The 23,061-nt window shown below is 56.4% G+C and overlaps 7 protein-coding genes across 7 annotated transcripts; 3 read left to right on the forward strand and 4 right to left on the reverse strand.

Annotated features, from left to right (window-relative positions):
- Nucleotides 1-1,509: 1,509 nt before the first annotated feature.
- SPSK_08809 (uncharacterized protein) lies at nucleotides 1,510-3,486 on the reverse strand (the record flags this gene model as incomplete). Its single annotated transcript, XM_016735396.1, has 2 exons — nucleotides 1,510-3,150; nucleotides 3,334-3,486. 2 exons carry the CDS (start codon nucleotides 3,484-3,486, stop codon nucleotides 1,510-1,512), a joined length of 1,794 nt encoding a protein of 597 aa, XP_016588544.1.
- Nucleotides 3,487-9,662: 6,176 nt separating this feature from the next.
- SPSK_09301 (C4-hydroxylase) lies at nucleotides 9,663-10,970 on the reverse strand (the record flags this gene model as incomplete). The annotated part of the gene is made up of 1 exon (XM_016735876.1): nucleotides 9,663-10,970. One exon carries the CDS (start codon nucleotides 10,968-10,970, stop codon nucleotides 9,663-9,665), a length of 1,308 nt encoding a protein of 435 aa, XP_016588545.1.
- A 1,632-nt stretch (nucleotides 10,971-12,602) lies between these two features.
- SPSK_09686 (uncharacterized protein) lies at nucleotides 12,603-13,454 on the forward strand (the record flags this gene model as incomplete). Its single annotated transcript, XM_016736258.1, has 4 exons — nucleotides 12,603-12,617; nucleotides 12,775-12,886; nucleotides 13,001-13,301; nucleotides 13,370-13,454. The coding sequence occupies 4 exons, from the start codon at nucleotides 12,603-12,605 to the stop codon at nucleotides 13,452-13,454; spliced, it is 513 nt and encodes a 170-aa protein (XP_016588546.1).
- Nucleotides 13,455-13,946: 492 nt separating this feature from the next.
- Nucleotides 13,947-15,201, reverse strand: SPSK_09338 (uncharacterized protein; the record flags this gene model as incomplete). Its single annotated transcript, XM_016735912.1, has 2 exons — nucleotides 13,947-15,068; nucleotides 15,130-15,201. 2 exons carry the CDS (start codon nucleotides 15,199-15,201, stop codon nucleotides 13,947-13,949), a joined length of 1,194 nt encoding a protein of 397 aa, XP_016588547.1.
- A 594-nt stretch (nucleotides 15,202-15,795) lies between these two features.
- SPSK_09359 (kinetochore protein Mis12/MTW1) lies at nucleotides 15,796-17,030 on the forward strand (the record flags this gene model as incomplete). The annotated part of the gene is made up of 2 exons (XM_016735933.1): nucleotides 15,796-15,858; nucleotides 15,945-17,030. The coding sequence occupies 2 exons, from the start codon at nucleotides 15,796-15,798 to the stop codon at nucleotides 17,028-17,030; spliced, it is 1,149 nt and encodes a 382-aa protein (XP_016588548.1).
- A 325-nt stretch (nucleotides 17,031-17,355) lies between these two features.
- SPSK_08453 (uncharacterized protein) lies at nucleotides 17,356-20,364 on the reverse strand (the record flags this gene model as incomplete). Its single annotated transcript, XM_016735050.1, has 1 exon — nucleotides 17,356-20,364. The coding sequence occupies one exon, from the start codon at nucleotides 20,362-20,364 to the stop codon at nucleotides 17,356-17,358; it is 3,009 nt and encodes a 1,002-aa protein (XP_016588549.1).
- Nucleotides 20,365-20,960: 596 nt separating this feature from the next.
- SPSK_09048 (acid phosphatase) lies at nucleotides 20,961-22,612 on the forward strand (the record flags this gene model as incomplete). The annotated part of the gene is made up of 2 exons (XM_016735629.1): nucleotides 20,961-22,412; nucleotides 22,499-22,612. 2 exons carry the CDS (start codon nucleotides 20,961-20,963, stop codon nucleotides 22,610-22,612), a joined length of 1,566 nt encoding a protein of 521 aa, XP_016588550.1.
- Between the last annotated feature and the right edge of the window lie 449 nt (nucleotides 22,613-23,061).

The raw sequence follows: 23,061 nt of genomic DNA on the forward strand, positions 1-23,061 counted from the left end.
CTCGGACACGCTCGGAATGCCGAAGAGGGGTGAACGGCTGCGAGTGTGTGTCTGGCCGGAGCGAGATGTCGAAAGTGGGAATGAATAAGGCCCCTCCTCTTCGTTGGGATGTGAACGAAGGTCCGGGGAGTTCTTTAAAAGGCAAGAAAGGTGCAACGCATTTGCAGATTGGCTTTGTTTCGCTTCTTTCTCCTTTCCTTTTTATTCTTTCGCCGTCGTTTGTTGAGAGTCCTGGTCGTCTAGTGCTTTCTCGGGATCTGCTCCTGCAGCCTTGTATCAAGCTTATAAAGGCGATGGTGCGACGCTTTGGTAAGTGAGCCTTGCTTTTCTTTGACAGTCGCCTGGGTGAGTTTTCCTTTTCACATTTGTTATGCCCCTTGGCTACCGTGCCTTTTTATCTTTGAGACAAGAAGAACAAGCGACACTGAAAGCTGTCAAAAACTATTTGCTGACGGCCCTCTCTCACACCAGGAAAGAAAGGAGACACAATTTGAAATTCAAGGTTTGTCATTTTACTCGCGTCACAAAACACGCTGTAGGATCCTTTGCTCTCACCGTACTGGCGATCGCAAGCCCGCAACTCCGGCGATCGCTCAGAGCCAGTCAGTCACCAGCCAATGCTCACTTCAACTCCGGTATTTGGGCGAACCCCACTCTTTTCTACACAAGTGAATAGCCCCAGTCATCTCGGACTTCTTCGTCGGCAGGATTTTCGTCCGAAGACCGACTAAAACTTACGTTGTACTGACTCGTGGGTCGACATGTTTTTTTTGGCTGTGGCGGAGAACCTTCCACCATCCCGGCAGCGGCAAGCCGCAACGCATCAAAGGCTCAACCACGGCCCGCCGGCATGCCCAGAATCGGCCAACCCGCCCCGGGTCCCGTCGGATTAAGACGCGTAAACAGACGTCTACGTCCGAGATCTAGTATGTCATGCTTCCCCTGCACCGTCGTATTTAAGCTTCTGCCATAAGCGAAAAATTGCCTGGCAAGGCTTAGCTGGGGTGTCAGATGCCCCGGAAAAAGTTAAACCGGGCTGCGTTGGCAAATTGGCCAGCGAGGCGAGTAATTAATCCAGCCCTGGTCGTGAGACGCAAGGCGCAGATCGACGCCAGTTCATGACAAATTTCGCGTGCACAGAATACGGAGGAAATAAGACGTCCAGGACGCGATTTATCATGCGCCGAAAATAGGACACATGTCGTGTTGAATTGGAAGAAGAGCCGTAACGACGTCCCTGATTTGATCCGGTTGGTGGAGGTCGTCTGTAACGTCTCATGCGAAATATTAGTCGTAAAAAAATACGAAAACCAGATACCCAATTCCCAATGTAAGTCCGTTGTTTGAGGCCGTAATCCCGATGGCTCTCATCTAAAGTCCCGGTCGCTACCCAATGCAAAGAAATAAGAAAAAGAATCCCAACGCTTCTAAAAATATTTGAAACCAGCCGACAAAGGGAAGTTGACACATAATAGAGCCAAAAAAAAATAGTAAACAAAGGAAAAGGGCTCAGCCCTGGATCGCAGTGGCCATCCAACCAAGCTCGTCAACCAGGTCGTCCAGCCCGCTGCTGGAGCCGGCGCCGATGAGACCATTGCCGGGAACCAAGGTCGCCGTGCTGCCGGTCAAAGCGGCGGCCACCAGATGGTGGCGGTGGTGATGCTGATCGTGGTGGTGGTGCTGCGACTCGGACGCAGCGGCCTTGCTTCTCTCGCCCTGGAATGGAAGCTCAAGCGGAGGAAGAAACAGTGCATCCGGGCCTCTTGCCGATAGCACCGAAGATGCAGCGTCAACCCCGTCGCTGTCGTCCTCGTGTGACTGGAACGACGCGGCGCCCATCGAGGACGTGGACATGGACATGGACATGGGCGAGAGCGACATGGGCGATGGCGGTGCCAACACAGGTGGGAATTCTAGATCGAGATTGAGCGGCGGAAGGTCGAGCGTCTCCGACTGCATGGCTTCTTCGACGGTGGGTGGTTCGGCGGCGACCTCTTCAGCGGTCTCAACGGGAAGCCCAGAGTCGCCCACAGCAGGCGCAGCAGTCAGCTCTGCCATCGGCTCCGGGATGGCCGGTGGCGCCCGTGTGGGCGCTTCAGGAAGAGGCCGAGCAGCCACAACATCGACCACCTTCTCCTTTTCCTGTGTCTTTGGCGTAATGGTGCGTGACGGCGGCGGTGATAGGATGGTCATTGGTGCAGTTTCCGACGTGGTCGATGTGGCAAAGTTGTGCTCATCGTCGTCGATTAAGTCATCAAAATCTTGAGTGTTACCATCGTCCTTGTCGTCGTCCTTGCCATCGTCCTCGTCCTCGTCGTCCGTTTCCGACAGGAAAAACGACGATCCCTGGCCAGCCATACTCGTGTCCACAGCTACGGCAGGCACAGTCGAAGTGTTGTCGCCAGTCAGGCTCTCGAGAGGTGCGTCGTCGACAAGGAAGCGGCGCAGAGACTCGGGCGAGATATCCCGAGACCGGCTGCCCTGTGATGCGGATGATGGGTAGTATGCTTTAGGCGCGAGAGCACCGTGGCGCAAGCGCGAGACAGATGTGATGGATGACGCTGACGAGGAAGAGGCAAGTCTTGACGAGAGGACAGGCCGGTGCAGGTGGGTATCGTTCTCGCTGCCGAAAGATGAGGGGACGAAAGGACGACCCTCCTTCTCCTTCTCCTCCTCCTCCTCTTGCTCATCGGCCGTCTTCACCTCCCGGCTGGGACTGGTGCGGCGGACAAACAGCCGGCGTGGGGACCACATAGAGAGTGATGCAGATGGCGACAGAGAACGAACCGAGCGCTGGTGACGAAGAAGATATCTTGACGAAGGCAGTGGAGATTCTGGGCGTATGTTGTTGCCACCAGATGACGCCACCGGCATCCGCTCGTTGGGAATGGCCATGGCGGAGGCTGGGGGCGGCAATGGGCTGACGACGGACGGCGTGGCAGGCGGCGGCCGGGGCGTCACAAACTTGTCGGCTGGGTCCATGGTCCGGAAGTTGCTCTGGTGTAGGGAGTTGACAGAAGCACTCCGCTGGCGGGAAGACTGCTCGATAGGAACCCAGAGGGTGTTGACACGTTGACCAGGTAGGTACGGGCAGGCGGTGGTGGATGGAACGGCCGGATCGTGAGATTCGATGGAACCGTCGACCTCGTACTTGGCGATGTTAGTTGTTGAAGGAGAGAGAGTGAGCAAGAGAAAGACAGAGAGGGGGCCAGAGGAAGGGAAGGGGGAGGAGGTAAATTATAAAATAACAAACGATGAGGATATAAGACGCGGACTAAGAAAGGGAACTAAGGGAAATTATTAAGAAAGACGTAGGGAAATAATAAGACGTACATAGTAATAATAGGTCTGCCCCATTTTCAGCCCGCCAGAACGGGGTACGTTGTTGGAAGGGGCGTCGCCGTCGCTGATAATATTGGAAAAGGTGTGGCAGCCTCGCCATTGGCCACGGTCCCGACGGCTGTCACGGTCCATAGCGTAAGTCATGCTGAAGTTGTCCCACGACCCAAGTAGGCGGACAATGTTGACGGAAGGATCAGTTCGTCTGGAAAGCGAGAACGAAAGTGACGAGAAGCTGGTCAGTACTCCATATTTTATCCAAAAACGAAGAAGGATGATGGAAGACGGTAGAAGGATGACGGAAAGGTCGGCAAGGATGAAAACGATGACAAGAAAGCAGACAAGCAAAAACGAAGCTGAAAGGGGAAAGAGGAAAGTGTAAATGCAGCAAGGTGAGAATAAGAAGAACACGGGGAAGAAGGATATCGACGAGCTGGGTGAGATAAGGATGCGTGGTCCAGTCGAATGAGGAAATGATGAGCAGCTGAGCAACAAACAAGGCCGATGAGGCTGAAGAAGCAAAGATGAGAGTGAGAAAAAAGGCGATGAAAAAAGAACGAGCTTGCAATGGGAGACTGACACGGCCCAAAACGAAACCCGACGGAAGCACAACCTCATCACTGGCGCTGATGTCTCGCCGGAGACCAAGCCGTATATGGGATGCCGTATTGATAGAGTGTGGCAGATCACTTGTTAGAGGATGACAACAAAGCATCAAAGGACGGGCACAAGCCTCAACCAAGACCGAGGATGAAACAAGAGCCACTTAGCCCGTTTGTACCTTTTTCCTCCTTTGGTCATTCTATGATCCCTCAGATTGCCTTTCATCTGCCCTATGTCCTCAGCCTATTTTTAAAATGACAAAGCTTGGACAATTGGCCTATCAAGCGTCGCACCTGCAAGGGCCTGAAAGGAAGATGAAGCAGGGGTCTGCAGGGGTCTGATTGGGCCAGTGTTAGGCAATTGGGCAATTGGGGCAATAAGTGAATACGATTGGGGGAACCATTGGGTGCAGATGTGCAAAAGTGGACGTTTAGGGCTGACGGGGACGCCGGACGGGGTGAAGCAGCTCACGTTCTTGTTCGCGCCCTGAACGCCTTGGACACGTCAACACGAACACTTGTCTGCGTTGCTGTGTCGTTTGTTGCCAGGGGTCTGTTGTCATTTCGGGATAAGCGAAGCACGGCCGGTATTTCTAGAAGATGACACTCCGTGGGTAGAGATGTCTTGGGCCCTTGGCCCTCTGTCTCCTGATTTTCAAGCACAGACTTTTTGGTGTAGCAAATGGGGTTTGTCGGGGATGTCGGTTGGTGTTGCTGCGTCCAATAGTTGACTGACAGGCTGAAAAGATGCAGAAAAAAAGGAATTTGGTAACATACGACAAAAAGCGTGGGTAGCCACCACAAAAGCTGCTGAAAAGGGAAGATAAGGTTGCAGTAGGAAAATATGCAATTCGGACTATCAGGGCGAGAATAGTCGATTGCGTCGATGTCGTCCGAAAAGGGAAATGAAAAGCAACAGCACGAAAGCAATTGAAAGCTGAAAGGCCTGAAAGGTGGAGGCAATAGGAAAACAAATAATAGCAGCAGGCATTGGCCAACCAGGCGCAAGCTGAAATAAAACCAAGAAAGCGGGAGATGAAAATCAAAAGAGAGTATCAAGATAAAGAAGGCGAGATGAAGAGAATGAAATAAAGCAATAGAAATGAACGACAAGAGGCGAAAGAAACTTGACCAAGGAAAAGAAAAAGAAGGAACGGAGTATATCCCAGATATAAAAACAAAAAAGGAAAGAAATGGATGAAAGCGAAAGAGAGGAAGCAACACTCACAGGAAAAAAGTGTACAGCGTCGTGGTCGGGTCCATGGCATATAAGAATGCTTTGGAGCCGCTGACGCTTTCCACATCCTTGGCATTCATGGCGTCTCTGCTCTCCAACGCTCTTGTATTTGCGCAGGAGTGTCAAGATTGCGTTGTCGCAAAGTTCCCAGGGTTGATGCCAAAAATGTCGACTTAAGCGCCAGGCGCTTGGGGCCTGTTCCGCCCAGAGTGGAGATCCGATGCAACTGGCCGATGGGAAAGGATCCGCGCAATAGGCGACGAAGAGGCGATAGGTCGAGGTAGAAAGAGGACGCAAAAGGAACAATCACACAGACACAACAGGAAACCAAGAGATGAAAGGGGTTCGTGAGGACAAGAAAGGGGATGAGGGCGGCGTCTAATTTTTCTGGGGGGCCTCAAAGGGGGCCAGGCGCGGCTGGCTGCGGTCTCGATTTGTCGTACGTCTGTGTTGTCGAAGAGACAGGAATCACAGAAACAGGAGATATGGTGCAAAGTGCCAGGCCCGGACGAATCGGACGGCGAGAAGCGGCAAAGCGAAGCGGATGATGGCGGCAACAGACGCAATGCGAGACGAGGGGTGAAGCGCCGAGGATGATATCGAGAAGCGAGAAGGATGACTGGGAATTGTCGTTACTACTGTTGGCCTCCCAAAATTCGCAATCATGGTGTCGTGTGGAGCTTGACGCAGGTACAGGCGGTTCCCGAGACCATGGTCGTTCCTGGAGACGAGTTTGCGCGGTCGTGATAGATTGGTCCGGATGTAGCTGTTGGTTGAATTGGCCAATGATGTTGCTGGTCCTGGTTTCGTTCTATTTACTGTTTTCCTTTCTACCACTTCGATTGTTTCAAGAAAAGAAAAAAGATGTGCGCCGCTCTCCAAATCCAGAAAGTTGCGAGCTGTCGATAGATAGGCACGATGGATAACGAGGCAGCCAAATAAGGGAGTTGATGTTGCGGGCGCTTAGAGAGACCGTATCGTTGCCAGGGAGGGTATCAGGGGGTACTGGGACAGGGCCGCTGGAAAAAACTCAATAGTAAGTGTAAGAAGATCAGAGAAAGAAGAGTCGTGGTATCTCGACGACCCTGGACGACAAAATATCCAAAAGATGTTGGAAGCGCAAAAACGAGAAAGAAAAAGAACGAAAACCTGTGAGGAAAAGAAGGAGGGGGACCAGGAGGAATTTCAAGATAGTTGAGTTGAGACGGACAGGGGGCGAAGCTGTTCGAGGCTGCTGAACAAGGATAAGGTCATGACGAGGGCGCCAGAACGAAAAGTGGTCGATTTAATTAGTTTCTGTCAGGTCTCCAAATGAGATGCCCCAGCGGACTAAATGCCGCTCAGCTGGGCGACGGCTGTCTCGTCGGAGCACAAGATATCAAGTTCGGAAAGAAGGGAAGAAATTTACTTGACAGCCCGACGACGATGAGAAACACGACATAACACGATATGCCACAACATAAAGCATCCCTCGCCGTCCAGTAGCATTCACTCACGGACTGGTAGTTGCTGTGCCATGACGCCTGGTGTCAGTCAGTTGTCTCTCCCTGTTCCACAAAAGGACAGGCGAGACACCATGCGTTATTCTGCAGCAGCCTACTTTGTAGCTCTTTTGCGCACTGTTCTCCATTTCTTTTCTTTCTCGTCCACAGATCTTGTGTGGGATGACCACATGGGGGGGGGTCCTGGCACAGCGATAGACAAAGACCCGGTTTTACTACTTTCTTGCCGATCGTTCAGCTCGCTTGGACATTCTGGCAGGAGCCCACTCTATTCTCATTGTTTCTTCCCCGAGTCTTAGCTCGAATTCGGGCCAGTGTGAAATAAACAAGGCTATGAAAGGAGCCTGCTGAGTACGGCCGTGGATTTGTACCCAAGTTTCGGTGTTGCGGCTGCTTGTCGACTTGTTCGTCCTGACGCGTTGCCAGCATTGGTGCTCCTTTCAGAGTGGTATTTGTGTTGAAACTGTCAAGGTTAGCGACGTAAAAAAACACAAAGGAGAACACAACGCGACAGCCAATGAGCCTCTTGAGACGGACAATGAATGGGGAGGGGGGGTATGAGGACCAGTCAGGGCCCAGGACAGAACCACCGACAAAGTAGCTGACAGGGGTAGCTGGTCTTGGCGTGCAGCTTTGCTCACAGACGGCGATGCAATGTATTTGCAGGGACCTCAACTCTGCAACAGGTCTGCAGTGCAGAACAATTGCACAGTACCTTTTGCAATGCGGTGTTGCTGTGCCTGTCACACAGGATGTAGTATCGCCCACAGCGGAATTGGGCCCGGCGAATGACTCTATTGGCTCTCGGTAATCGTCTGCTGTAACGACAATGCCGGCTAGGGAGGATGTTTGAGCATTGAAGCAAAAGGTTGTGTTTGGTGTCGCTGCATTTTGCGAGAGAAACCAAGAAACAAGCTATCGTTTTGGAAACGACGCAGGAAATTGTCCCTCAACGTGAGGCAAAACCCCCGTCTTCCGGTCGTTCCTTCCCTTGCTCCAGTCTGCGCTTTTGCAGCTTGCTTCTCGTCATATTGTCCCCTATTCACTGTTCATCGTTCTTTCCCGTTTCTCATCCCCAGTCAATCTTAAGCCCTGTTCGGCATAGCGGCGACTCCTGCCTGTTAGACTGCAGGCGCTTGCGCCAATAGCTCCAGGGGGAACGAGGAGCGGGTGGTCAGGCAATGTTCAACACAACGCTAACGCACAATTGTCTGCAGGAACGATCGAGCCCGGTCCAAAAGGCACAACTTTCTATTTCGGAAAGAGACAACCGTGTCGTGGGGTAGGGAAAGTTCAAGGCGACAAAACTCAGCTTCAACCAAAGATCGCGAGATGCATCTATCTTCCTTGCCATTATCAGTATGTTGTACATATAAAACGTTGACTGTGGCAACCTGCATCTGTAACCTCTGGTTTCGACCAGGCTGATGCATCACGGAATCCTCCACAAATCTTCCCCAGTCTCGCAGCTTGTAGCTTATCAATAATGAAGGTACAAAGACAAGACCCAGCGGCTCACGCTCTCCACGTCTGCAACTTGCGTTTTGCAGCGCCCAATATTAAATTGTATGAAAAGCCACCCGGGTCGAGTGGACGGCTCGTCCGTCGTAGCACACCGTACGGTGTAGCTTTGCAGGCTGTACAAGGAAATGCCTGTTGCTGGCAGGGTAAAGACACGGGGGTATATGCGATCCCGTCGTACTGCAACAGCCCATGTCATTAAACGGCTCAAAATTGGTTGTTCGAGAATAAGTTCGAACAGAGGGCGACGTCAAATAACGGGACGGCACGGGAAGGCGAGGCTATTTTCACTAGTACGGACGAAACGTTGCTGTCCTCTCTAGATGTTTTGAGTATATGTGTTTTGTCGTGGGGGGGGGGGAGGAGGTAATAATTCAACTTTGTCTTAAATTTAGCCCTTCTTTGGTTATATTCGCTCGTCTTTATTATATATAAGTCTCATTTGAGGAGAATAAAACTAGGAAATAAATGGCCTTGTTTGTCTGATATATACGACATAAATAAACCCAAAATAAGTCCTCAAATCATAACAGGGTCTGAGCCGTCCGAAATTGCGTTCTATTAAAACCGACTGGTTTCTCGGTGAATCGTCTTCTCTTTGAGACTGTTGCACGTAATCACGCTCCCTAGCACGTCGGATAGCACTGCATTTGGTCTTCACGTTCTCTTCACTACAGAGGTACCGTATTTGGCGTGGACGTCATGTTAGTATGTGGGTTGTTCGTGTATGCTCATTCTTATGTGTTCCAAGTACAAAACAGGGAGGAAAAGAAAGCAGGCAAATTAAAGAAGAGGCCCGGCATCCAAAATATAACTCATTAAGGCCACAAAGACCAGGCAGAGACCAGAGGTAAGAATAAAACACAAGAAAAAGAATAAGAAGAAAGAAGAGGAGTAGCAACGACGACATTAATACTCTGTATTGTGGACTGTCAAAACGATCCATGCCCGCCCAGTCCACCCGTAGACGGCAATATATAAAGAATAGAAGAGAAGGAAAGCAAACGACAGAAAAAAGGTCAAACGCCTGCCCGATGCCCAGGATAACAAAACAAGAATAACAAAATAAAGTAAAGACGTAAAGAAGTATAAAAGTTAAAAAAAAGTAAGACTGGGCAGAGAAGGCATACTAGAGCCTTGCTTGCCTCGGATTGTCCTCCGATAACACAATTATTCCTGAAAAGAAAGAAACAAAAAGGCGTATCGTGAAAGGAGAGGCGTCAAGCGGCCGAGAGAGAAAAGGAGAAGGGGAAGAAGCTAGGTACATGTGAAGCGAATGTTCAGATGGGATGTTGCAACAAAATCATCATTAAAAGGGGTGTATAGAGGAATCAAGAAGAGAGGAAGAGAAAATCAAATAAAAATTAATGAGAGGGTCGATGAGGCAATGGGGCCCTCACCGCGCAACATTGCCGTCAGCTTGGACGCATGGTCGGCTTGGACTCATTTTTGTCCGCTCGTCTAAGCCTTGGCCGTCTTGGCTTTGGGCTTGGGCGACTTCTTTGCTGAGCGGGCCGACCTGCGCGGCTTTGACGCCTTTTCGCTCGCCGTCGTCGACTCCGAGTCTTCCTCGATTGTTGGTGTGGACAGTCTCGCCGGTGTCGATGGCTTGGCGTTAGCACGGCCATTAGCACTGCCATTGGCACTGCCATTAGCATTGCCGTTGGCAGCGGCGGCTGCCTTGCGTGCAGCGGTGTTACGGTCGCGTGCGTACTTGAGCGAGGTATCGCCCTGCCACATCGTGCCCAGGAGGCGGTCCCAAAAGGTGAAGAAGGGCTGGGAGAAGTTGGACTTGATGCCCCAGCTCTGGTGGTGGATGTCGTGGTAGGCCGCGTTGTTGCTCGTGATGTGCTGCAGGGGGTCCCACGGCAAGGCGTAGCCGCAGTGGTCGTCGACGGTTTTGATGGTGCTGAAGACGAAAAAGTACAGGCCCATGCGGGGGGTCATGAACGACACCTTGTAGGCCAAGCCGGCGCCGGCGGTGTCCAGCACAAAGCCCTCGACCGGGTGGTTGTAAAGCGCGCCGTAGGCGTACGGCACGTACAGGCGGTGGTGGCGCGAGTGCCAGTGGACGTACATCCAGCGGTTGACGTGCATGGCACGGTGCCAGAAGTACTGCCAGGCATCCATGAAGATGACGCCGAACCAAAACTGGAACAGCGGAACGACAACCCAGTAGATAGCCTTGGCCAGCATGAGCTCCCACGACGCAAAAGCGGGCACCGCAGCGGTGGCCGACCCGCTGCCGCTGCCGCTGCCGGACAGCGCGGTTGTCAGGAACGGGTACTGGCCACCGGCGAGCGCGCCGGCCAGCAGCGGGTGCGACGCAGACATGTTCTTTGCGAGGGCGGACGCATTGAGACCAACAAGGCCGAGCACGGTCGGCAGTGCGCGCTGGGCCAGGCGGATGCGCTGGGCCCAAACGGCAACGTCATAGTCCTCCATGCCCGTCATCTGCACGGGTTCGGTGTAGGATAAGAAGGCGGATGTAATCATTTGGATGATTTGCTCAATGACGACATCGCGGGCGACCTCGCTGCGTGACGCGTGGTTGCGCGCGGAGATCTCCTCAGGAGTGTGCAGGCGGTATGCGGGGAAGAGATCGAGAGTATCGATGACGTGGAAGAAGCCCGACACAACCCAGTATGCGATGTGTGGCATGACGAGGGAGAGGGTAAAGTCGGAGACGAATGGCAGTAGACGCGGCATCGGCTCCAGAGTGTAGGCCGGCAGCGGCGGCAGGTCGCCGGAGAACGTGGCATTGGCCATGGCGTCGACGGAGACCATGCAGAGAGAGGGGAAGCCAATTTCTACGTGTCGAAAGGAAGAGTTGGTCGGAAAGATCGAAAAGGAGGTGAGTGTGGGTTGGAACGTCGCAAAGCGCCGCGTCGAGAATGAAAGGCGTCGAAACAAGCTGTATTGAACGTACGACGGGTATGTCGGGAAGCAACAAAAGAGAATGAGGAGAAGCAAAAGAGGAGAGGCTAGAAAAAGACGGTAAAAGGCACAGCCAGAACAGGAGAGGACGGATGAGGCTCGTTCGGTAGTGGAGCAGGCGTCGGCCGTTAATTAAAAGAAGTGAAGATTTGTCGTGCGACTCTGGGCGCGTGAGTTAAGAGGGTGTGGGCGAGGGACAACGTATGGCGTTGGATTGAAATGGCAGCCGGCGGCAGATGCGAAAGGAGTGACGTGGGAGCGAGGGGGGAAACGCAAAGCGATGGCCGGGGAGGACAACGTGGGAAGAGGAAGACGACGGAAGAAAAGGACGACAAAAGAAGATTAAGTTGAGGATGTGAAAATGCTCGTTGCAATGGCAGGCAATACAGGCAGGAGCGGAAATGACGCTGAGAAAAGAAGAGTTCAAAGACGATCATGTCAGGGCAGGAACTAGGTTGGCGCTGTGGAATGGCCGTTATGGCAGTTTTTGAGGGTCCTAGCAGCTGTTTAGGGGCAATTTCGCTTGGCCAGCGGCCACTCCGCGGATGCCGAACACTAGCACTTTTTTGCAGAGGGCAACAGGGCAAGAGGCGCCTGTACTGTGTAAGTGCCTCTAGTTCTTCATTTTATTTGCCCCTGTTCTGTCGACACCATTTTTTGCCTTCTCCGCCGCTGACATCCGCTCTCTACTATCTGATTACGGAGTCGAACGTCCGATTGGGCCTCTGTGACCGACTATCAGCATTCTTCGACCTGCCACGCCACGTCGGCCCATTTCTCTGCTGTGGTCATCCAGCTGCTTCGTTTCTGTCGCCATTGGCACGCGTGCTGCCTGCAATTGGTTGCTCTCCCTTGCATCTCGTTCTGCCCGTTTCATTCGATTCGCGTCTCCTTCAGTTGACGCGTCTGACGACAGGGTCTGCCTCCTATTCCTCACCCCTGCAGCCTCGGAGCAAGCGCGTCGGCCGATTGAAGTATCGGTGTTATTGAGTAGCAAATTTTTTTTTTAGCGTGACGTGTCACGTGTGTACATCTGATGGATCAGGTCGTACCTCTCTGCCTCAGGCAATATCCCACGTTCACAGTACCTGAGACGGCGTACGCATTTGATTGGCTGTCCGGTTGAGAACTGAATGCGCTAGGCCCGTAATCTGGCTAGCGCCTTGAGTTTTGGTTGTCCCAGCGAAGCATGGGTCTGGGCTTGTACTCTGCACGCAATTTTCTGTGTCCAGTGACCTACCCCGCCAAAGTAAAGATACATTTTTCTTTATTTTTTTTGCCCCTCTCTTTTTTCGAGGAAGGAGGAGAGGAGAGAAGGGGAGGAAAAATCAATATATTCGTAGACGACGTCTTTTTTCTTCCCCTTCTTCGACCCCTACGAGATCACACTTCGCTTCCCCCATCTCGACAACCGCCCGTTCAGCCCTCCCTTTTCACGGTTCATCCTCACACAATACCGTCAAGATGCTTATCTACTCGGTAAGAACGACACCGTGCGACCCCCAGTGCCATTTTCTGGTGGAATTTATTCCATTGAGCAATTTGGCCAGCGCCGATGTTTTTGCCCTTGGACAGAACAGCTTGTTTTTGATGTGACCGCAGCTTGGCGCCGTGCTAACATGTTTCTCTCGTCTAGGATATCCTCACCGGCGACGAGATCATCTCGGACTCGTACGACCTCAAGGATGTTGGCGGCATCGTTTTCGAGGCCGACTGCGCCATGATCACCGAGGAGGCCGTCTCGGTCGGTACGTAATCATATGCCATTCCCTTTTGCCATGGCTCCGGCTTTTGCTTTTGCTTTTCGTATATCTTGTTCCCTTCGAGTGCCTCTCACCGCTGACCTTGTCCCCTGCCCACAGACACTGGTGCCAACGCTTCCGCTGAGGAGGCCGAGGAGGGCGTCGAGGACACCGCTGTCCGTGTCAACAACATTATCCACTCGTTCCGTCTCCAGAACACCTCGTTTGACAAGAAGGGCTACCTGGCGTACCTGAAGGGCTACCTCAAGGCCGTCAAGGCCGCTCTCCAGGAGGCTGGCAAGTCCGAGGACGAGATCAAGACCTTTGAGACGGGCGCCCAGAAGTTTGTCAAGGAGACCCTGCTGCCCAACTTCAAGGACTACGAGTTTTACACCGGCGAGTCGATGAACCCCGACGGCCTGTACGTTCACTAAATATCTCCGTTTTTTTTTTCTTCTCTTTTTCTGGGACTGTTTTCTAACTTCACAGGGTCGTTCTCCTCAACTACCGCGAGGACGGCACCACGCCGTATATCACCGTGTGGCAGCACGGCCTGAAGTCCATTAAGGTGTAAATATTGCTGTCCTTTTTTGCATCTTTTGGAGCGAGGCTCGGTGCCGGGGAGTGTCCCTGCCGTTACGGACGGATACGATGGTTGGTGCCATGGATTGCCTAGACCGCCGAATATGCAGTCGTAACGTCGGGCGCACTCTGGCCGGACGGATTTTCTATACCTTTTCTCTACCTTTCACTTTTGAGGGGTGGATTGTCGGTCACCTTGTTGTACATTTTAAAAGACAGATGATGACGCCTTCCTTCAAAGTGAAAAGAAAATGGATATCAAAAGTCGGCAATTTAACTTGGCAATTTAATGTTTCCAGACTCCCCCACATGACGTACTTGTGCATTGACCGATGCGAATGAACAAACAAAAATGCAAATGTAGCACAGACCAGTAACCTTGCAAGCGCCCTAGACCTTTACAGCTCTTCAAATCATGCCTCTTAACAATGCCCGCGCCCCTTTTATCACAAACTCCTGCAAGGTTGGACAAAAATAGTATCCCTCACCACCCTTGCGGCCGTGTTGCCATTGGAATCGGCGGTGGCGCGTCATCCTCGTCGTCTGTCTTGTACCCGCTGCCGCCCCCGGTTGTGTTTGGTTTCACGGCTGCCAACCCGGGTTTCTTCGCTGGTGGCGGCGGCGGCGGCTTCTTTTTCCCGGCTGCCACACCTGCAGCTGCGCCCGTAGACAGAGACGGCGTAGACGATCCAGACACCGCGGCAGACGAGCGAGCATTGGCATTGGCTCCACCAAGGCGAGCCGGTGATCGTGATGGTGTACGGCTGGCTCCACCCACGCCGCCCCCGGTCCCCATTTTGGCAAACCGTGCCTGCAGTTCACCCAGCTGCGACGCTGGCGGCGCATGGTTCACCGTCTGCGCTGGCTCGTGTGAGGACGAGGATGTTGCTGCTAGCGTATTAATCGCCGAGAGGGCCGTCGGCTGCTGGGCATCGCCGCTGCCTGCACCGCCCCCAATGCCGAGGCCGGGCACAGAGATGCCGGCGCGGCCCAGCCGGTTCACGGCATCCTGGTTGATGTACGTGTCGCTGCCGGAGTTGCCTGTGCCAGAAGGAGAGAGTCGGGCACTGGCCGGCGATCGTGACGGCGGAGGCGGGTGTGCTGTAGTGCTGCCAGCACCGCCAGGTGGATTCGGTGAGGGCGTCGAACGAGGCGGGAGACGGGGCGGCAAACCAGGCGGAATGGCTGCTGGACGCTTGGTAGGACCCGACGGCGGCGCAGGCACGGGCCCGCGGCTGATGCCACTGCCGTCTCGGCGAGTGGGTGGTGGGGGCAGATGCGACGTGTCGAGGCCGGTCGTGTCCATGCGATAGGGCTGTGGTCCCCGGGGCTCCTGGTCGTCTTCGGGCGCGGACGACGCTGCGCGCGACCGGGATGGCAGGGAAGGCGGACCCGATGCTGCTGCCGGTGCATGGTGTGAGCTAGAATGTGTGCTGGTGTGCGTGCTGACGGCCGTCCCGCTGGCGCTGGGCTCGCCTCCAAGGGCTACATGGCGTGGCGGGGGGCCAAAAGAGGCTGGATCGCGGAGGCTCGACAGCGGCCGCGATGCGTGGTTGGCGCGCGCCTCGGACTGGTATTGGCTGTCGTCCTTCTTCCAGATGCCCGTCTGGTCTGTTAGTTTCTGCCATCTCGTATCAGTGCAGCATGTCCTGGCCCATTACACTCACGACCTGTTTCTTGAAATCGGCATTTTTATCCGGATGCCAGCCGTTTTTGAGGACGTTGGAAAAGCCCGACATGATGGGTCAGATGCTGTGCGGTTTGTATGTCCCCCGTTCCCATGTGTGGACACGAAAATGTACAAAAACGACACCGAAGGAGAGGAGGCGAACGTGAGTCGACAGACGCAGAGCCGTATTTATTGTCTTCTTTGTTGTACGTTATTCGGCCGCCTATGAAGCGGTTTGGACTGCCACATTCGTGCTTGTCTCGATAAAGAAAGAGCCAGGCTGAGCGCAGACAGTGACGTATGCGCTAGAAAACGCCCACCATGGCGCTATTGCCGAATGAGGATATATGACTAATCTCTTTATTGCAGTTGCCCATTGACAGCGATGGGGCCTTGCGACAGGGGAAGGTGCGAATGTTTGTCGGCGGCTGTTTAGCGCAACTGCCTCTTTTACCCACCAACGGCCTCTGGCAGGCCCCCTCTAACTAAATGCGCCAGACGCGTCGCGTTACAGCGAAAGATACGAAGACCACACAGTAAATAGTATTTTTGCACGAGAATCAACGACGACGACATAACGTCGGCCATAATTGACGGTCGCAACCACCCGGGAGTACACCGACTGCATTGGACGGCCCGTCCTTGCCGTTCAACAATCACCGCCATGGCCTCGTCGGCCACCGCAGACACGGAGCTGCTCACAGAGCACTTTGGCTACCCGCCAGTGGTAAGTTGCCTCTGAGACGATCTTATATCTCTTATTTATTGTTTGTCTCGCGTTGCATCTCGGCAGCCAGGCCTGACAGCATGTAGAGCTTGCTCGACGACATCATCAACAGCGTCAACATCCTCGCCGAGCGCGCGCTGAACAGCGTCGAACAGGCGCTCCTCCGCCAACCACCCGCCAGCCTCGGTTTCAAGCCGGTGGCCTTCCAACGAGGACGCGGCGAGGCGAAGCTGTCGCCGGACGAGCTCGAGGCCGCCGCCGAAGACGCCCACCGCCACGAGGTCGAGAATGGCACGCACCAGCTCGAGACGCTGCTGTGCGCCTCCATCGACCGCAACTTTGACAAGTTTGAGCTGTACACGATGCGCAACATATTGTGCGTGAAGCCCGAGGACCGCGATTGGATGCGGCTGGCGCACTACGAGGGACTGGACTTTGCTGCTGCCGAGGGCGCCGCCGGAGACGGCGCCGCGGACGACGCGTCCATTGCGCACCTGCACCGCCGGCTGCAGGCGTCCCTCAAACTGGGCCACCTGCTGGACGTCGAAGCCCAGCGCAACGAGACGATGCTGGCGCGGCTGCGGATGCTGGCGGGAACGGAGCGTGGACCGGCAGCAGACCAAGAGCAAGGGGCCGACCCGTCCTTCTCTGCATCCTCTGGGGCGTCGCTGGCGTTCTTGCTCGACCGCGGCCCGCTGACCGAGAGCGACGCCGCCCAACCGCTTACAACCACCACGGCCTTTGCGCTGTCGCAGCTGCCGGCCCTGCGCAAGCTGTCGAGCGAGCTGCGGCAAAAGGCGCCGGGCCTCGCAGCAGCCGTGGCGCTCGACGACGAAGAGGAAAAGACTGGTGGTGGTGGTGGTGGTGGTGGACGAGCCGGCGACAGCAAGTCCTGGCGGCGCGAGCGGCTCGAGTACATTGAAGGGTCCACACGCAAGCATCTCGAGCGGATCCGCGGCCTCAATCTCGGCCGCAACGGCGAGATGCGCAGCGAGCAGGGCAGCTCGTCCCAGGCCAACGACGGCGGAAATGGCGGGAACAACATGACGGTCGAGCCCGAGGCCCTCACCAACATCCTCAACATTTTGCGGGAGAACCACGGCAGCAGAGACGCAGAGGCTGCGACCGGCGATACGACACAGCCTGAAGACGATACAATGGACGAGTCATGAGGAATGCGACGGCGACAACGGTTTGCTTTGCTTGTTTGGATAACGTTGTATGAATGGGATCTGGGTATGGGACCTGCATGTGGATTTTTGGCCTGCACTTGGGATTGGCGTTGCGGTGGGCATTTTTGGCAAAACGGATTGCGATTTTCTTCCATTGTCTCTCTAGTATGGTACAGGCAGCTGATAGGCCCAGCTGTCTATTCTGTATGTGCTGGATGCAATGTATACACACATGCTTTTGTTGTCATGGATGGCGTAACTGTCTTTATTTTATACACGCGCTCAATGTGTCCCCTCTACAATGTTCGTGTACTCGGGCATGATACTAATCCTTCAACAGACCATGCTCGGCGGCCAGGTGCCAGAAGCGGTGCCGGAACTGCCGCGCGTCCACCAGCCGCCTCGTCTCGCCTCCAATGCCGCTCTGCACCCTGACCATCTTTTGCGCCTGCACCTTGGCCACGAGCTGGGACGCCGCCTCCCACTCGTTGTTGTGGACCAGCGCCCGCAGCAGGTCCTCGAGCGTCGACGACGTCACGGACACCGAGTCGGCAATGTGCGCAAAGTACTTGAGCGCGCTGGCCGTGTCGCCGACCTGCGAAAAGCCGCGCACGATGCGCTCCCAGAAGACGCGGTCAAACGTGGGCGGCGGACGCGCCGTGTCCAGAGGATCGGGCGTGCTCCCGGACGGGCTCCCGGACGGACTCTCGGACGGGCTCTCGGACGGGCTGGTCTGCCCCGTCTGGTACCGGGCAGGGCCGCCGGGCTGGCCGTGCTCGACCAGGTACCGCACGGCATCGAGGTCGGGCGGAGTGCGCATAAAGTAGTTCTCGGCCAGGATCGTGTAGATGTGGGACGACATGGGGATCCCGCGCTGGCGCATGCGCTGGAACACGACGGACACGGCCGCGTCGGCCTGGTCGTTGATGGCGTCGCCGCCGGTGCTGTGGCGGCCCTTCTCGCCGCCCTGCAGCAGCAGGTAGATAATCTTGGCGTAGTTTTGCTGGTTGGCGTCGAGGCCGGCCGCCTCCACGTCGGCGAGCACCTGCTTCACCAGCTCGGCCCGTTCGCGGGGACTGCGGCCTGCCATGGCGCCGCCGCCAATTGTGTCGTCGAGCAGGATCGTAATGGTGGCCTCGTCGGGACGGATGCCGCGCTGGCGCATCATCTCCAGCAGACCGGCGACCTCGTCGGCCGCGCCTTCGCGCACCAGCGGCCGCAGGATGGTGTTGAAGGTGATCACGTCTGGCTCGATGCCGTGGCGGCCTGCCCAGGCCAGGACCTTCTTGGCGGCAGCCAGGTCGCCTCGCCGCAGCATGCCGGCAATGGCGGCATTGACCGGCTCGATGGTCGGTTTGACGGCCTTGGGTGGGCGTCCGTCCGTCTTGGCGCCACTACCAGGCACGTGCTCTTCCCGCGACGCGTCCCACAGGCGCTGCATCTCGTCCAGCGCCTGCATGCCGGCCTCGGCAGCGCCCGACTGGATCAAGCCAGAGATGCGTGCCGTCCACACGGCCGTGTCGACTTGAATGCCCGAGGCCACAAGGCGGTCCCAGATGTTATGGATGCCGGCTGGGTTGTTGGCCCGCTTGAAGCCCTCGATAAAGGACGTCCATGTGCGCAGCGTGGGCTTGATACCGGCCATGGCCATCAGATTCCAGACGGCAATGGCTCGGTCCGACATGCGCAGCGTCGTAAACACCATGATAAAGTAGTCGAGGAGGTCGCTGCTGCCACGCATCCGCGCGGGACCCTCGACGTCCGGAACCGACACGGCCGACCAAAAGCGGTCCCACGCGGCCTCGCAGGCCGCGGTATTGCGCACACGCAGCGCCTGGTCCAGCTGCTGGTAGATGCTGTCGAGTGTGGCCCGCCGGGCGTCCTTGGAGCTCGTGGCGACGCGCGACAGCGCATTCTGGGCACGTGCCTTGTTCGTCTCGGCGGGCGAGCCGACGATTGGCCGCGAGAGGACGTAGGCGCCGAGTGCCGGGTGCTCCGTGTACATGGCGGGGATAATGCGACGCTTCAAGTTTGTCGTCGTCACAACCTTTTCGATTGCGTCGACAAACTCGTGCGCCCTGTCCTTGATCTCGGGCGGGCAGATGGCTGGGTCGGTGAGGATGGCATACGTGGCCAACACGGCTGGTGCCAGCTCGCGCAGTTGCTCCGGCGCGTAGCGGGGGAACAGCAGCGACAGACCCAGTTGGATGTTGCGCCGCCTGGCATACTTTTCGGCGCGGGCCGGGTCCGGCGACGCCATGCGGAACTCGGTGACTGGCATGTTCTGGAGCGCCTCCTCGTCCGTGACCACAATATCTGGCAGGTTGAACATGCGCCAGGCCTCGACGAGGTCTGCCAGCAGGGCCGTCCTCTTTTCGACGGCCGACGATGGGTCGCCGACGTTGCTTCCGCCGCTGCTATCGACGCCATTGCTAGCCTCGCCTCCGCTGCTGCTGCTGCTGCTGCTGCTGCTGCTGCCACCGCCGGGATGAACAATTTCCGTCGCAACCGTCAGCACAAGCGGCACCCATGCCTCCGGTTTGTTGAGCAGGTCGAGCTGCCGACGGATCTGCGTGATGCGGGCCAAGCTCGGGAGATTCTCGGCGTAGGGGTCGGCCATCTTGGCGGTCGATACCTCACGCACGAGCTGGTGGGCCGTGTAGCGGAAGAGGGCAGGCAGTCTGCGCGATGTTTCGGTCATGTGCGGATACATGTTCGTCTCGAAGTGGTGGAACAGCGTGGCGGTGGTTGCGTCTGTCTGCGACCGCAGCTGCGTCAGCTTCACCAGGTGCTTGTACAGGTCGACGCTCGCCGTTGCCGGTCGTCCTGCGCTCGGCTGCTCCTGATGCTGCTGTTTCTGTTGCTGTTGCTGCTGCTCCTGAAACTCGTCGACATGTGCCTTGCTGAGCTCCTGGGCCAGTTTGTCCAAGTCGCCCCCGTCCTGCACTGCATCCGCCACCGTGACGGCAAGTCCCTCCTGTTCTCGTCTTGTCTGCTCGTGCTCGGACTGCTGTTGGTTCTCGATGATGTCCCGGAAGACGGCCAGTGCCGCATCGTTGGCCGGCGGCTGTTTTGTAATCCGTGACCGAGACGTGAGTCGGGCTGCTGTCGCCGCGGACCCTCCTGGCCTGCGAGAAATGTCGGCGCTCCGGTACTCGGTCCGCGAGCCGTCATGGACCGCAACGCCGTCCACCAAGGGGATCCGCGGGTGTGCCGTGGCTGTTGTCGTGTGCCATCGTCGCCGTGGTTGGCTGCTGAGAGCTTCTTGACGTGCCGCCGCCTGGACGGATTGCCGTGCTCGGCAGAGCATGCAGATGGCGCGCGACTCCCTCATCGGTTCCGTCTGGCAGACCGTGTGTGGTCAAAGGAAGGGGGGGATTGTCGATGCGGCGATGCGGTTGTGGTCCAAGGACAGATGCTGGCTGTTGTTTTTTGCTTCTGGATGAAGCTACTTGGCGGAAAATAAAAATAAGTGGGCTGTCCATTACCTGGCAAAATTGTCCCCGAGGGCCCTGTAAATTCAGAGCTGCAGCGCTCAGCAGGCGTCATGTACGCCCAAACGGGGCCGTCCGGCTATCGGCTTTCCTGCCTGTTTACCCACTAAAGTCGGCAAAGACAGGCGGCGAGGCACGGAAATACAGCGAATAGTGCGTCGTGACAGGACCACGAGCAGTGCTGTCCAGCAATGGCAGGCGTTGACTAACAGTGTCCAACAAGCCCGCCTTCCTGTTTAGGACTCTCCGCCAAATACGACATGCACAGGAAGGTGCTCTCGAGCCAAGGTCGAGTCATTTTCCACTTGAACACGATTCCAATTGCCATTGTCCTGCTTCCCTGTTTCCCCCCTGACGCCCTTTGGACAAAGGTCAGGCCGCATTCCTGCAGACATTTTCGTTTCTTGGACCTCGCGCGCCCTCTGCAACCACCAGCATGACGTCCCTCGTACCGCGCACGCCGTACACAGACGAGGAGCTGCGCCGCCTCTACCCGGCCGGCCTCGAGCTGCAGCTGGTCCAAGTCCTGATGCGCCACGGCGAGCGCACGCCTGTCTCGCCGCGGTTCCAGAATGCCGGCCTGCACCCCTTCTGGCCCTACTGCTCGGCCGTCAAGCAGTTCCGCGCCGTCGTCCTCGAGGACGACCAGGACCCCGGCGTCGCCGGTGTCGGCGTGGGCGGCGGCGGCGCGGCCACAAAGCCTTTGGGGACGCTCGCGTGGCGGCGGCGTCTCGAGACGTTTGGCGCCAATGACACGGCCGTGCTGGCCACGGGCAAGAAGGGCGAGCTGGACGCGCTCTGCGACATGGGCATGCTGACGGACCCGGGCCGTGCAACGACGCTGCGGCTGGGCCAGCGGCTGCGACAGCTGTACGTCGAGCGTCTCGGCTACTTGCCCCAACAACTGGGCCCCGACGACCCCGACCGGCTGTTCTATTTGCGGGCCACGCCCATTCCGCGCGCGCTCGAGTCGATGCAGCAGGCGTTTACCGGCCTGTACCCCGACCGCGACCGGAACGCGGCGCCCGTCACAATCGTCTCCCGCGCCCCGGCCGACGAGACGCTGTTCCCCAATGACAGCAACTGCCGGCGCTTTGCGGCCCTGTCGCGGGCGTTTGCGCAGCGTGCGGCCGAGCGGTGGAACGACTCCGACGAGCTGGCGTACGTCACCAAAAAGATTGGCCGCTGGATGGACCCCGACGCGCCGCGCGTGGCCGTGGACGGACGGCCACGGCTCTCTGGCGTCATGGACACCATCAACGCGACGCTGGCGCACGGGCCCGAGACGCGCCTGCCCAAGGAATTCTACGACGAGCAGGTCCGGCGCAACATTGACAAGGTGGCGCTCGAGGAGTGGTTTGCCGGCTACCATGAGTCGCTCGAGTACCGCACACTCGGCATTGGCGGGCTCATGGGCGACCTGACGGACCGCATGGTGGCACAGGCCAAGTCCGCGGGCACCAGCGGCCAGAACGGCCTGTTCCGCTTCGGCCTCAGCGGCTGCCACGACACGACGCTGGCGGCCGTGTTGACCAGCCTGGGCCACACCATGCCCACATGGCCGCCGTTTACGAGCCACCTGGCCGTGGAGCTGTTCAAGAAGCCAGCATCCGAAGCCTCGCCGACCGCGACGCTCCCGCCGGCCCCGCCAGCCGCACCAGTAGCCACGAGCTGGTCTGCCTACTTGCCGTCGTTCCTGCCACCGTCCAAGAAGGCTGCTGCCCCTGCGGACATTGGCCGGAAACCGACGTCAGCATTGACCGACGTGGACAAGCACAAGATGGACGGCTACTACGTGCGCATCCGCTACAACGACGAGGTGGTGCCGATCCCGGGTTGCAAACCTGCCGGCAAGCACTTGGACGGTGATGAGTCGTTTTGCACACTGGTATGTCGCCGCTACTAAAGTCACACCGATTGAAAACGAAAGACAGAGAGGAAGACAAGAAACAAAATACTAACAAACCGACGCAGGAAGCCTTCAAGTCCATCGTGGACAAGTACACGCCGAAGAATTGGAAACACGAGTGCCGCAGCAACCTGAGCAAGCCCGCGTTCCCCGAGAAACCTGAACCCTCGGGCTTCTAATACTGTCGAAGATGGTGCCAGCAAACTCTTCCTATGGACATACGAAACGAAGCCGCTTAATCGTATATATCCTATATATACAGAATATACAATAAACGTTTAATAGATGTAACAAATCACTAGAACGGAAATTCGCAAGTTGTAATTACAAGCACCAGGAACTGGGCGTTGGTTGATTACTCATGTGCAAGCCAGCATACGGCGCGGCCGCACACAGCTTCCAAGTGAGGGGAAGCAGCTTGCACCCTGACATCACTGGTTGGATCTGCGCTGCAGCTCTCGTCTACGAAGACAAGCTTTCAAGGCAGCATATCTCTTTGTTCAACACTGTAAATCAATTGCACGCCAACCATGACTTGACACTCATCACAATTCATCTACTGGGCCCATCCGTCACCTGCTTCGACCGTATTGATGCACACATCCTGCATCTCGCATCGCATTGTGCA

The sequence above is a fragment of the Sporothrix schenckii genome, assembly GCF_000961545.1.
Source record: "Sporothrix schenckii 1099-18 chromosome Unknown Cont44, whole genome shotgun sequence".
NCBI classification, from domain to species: domain Eukaryota; kingdom Fungi; phylum Ascomycota; class Sordariomycetes; order Ophiostomatales; family Ophiostomataceae; genus Sporothrix; species Sporothrix schenckii.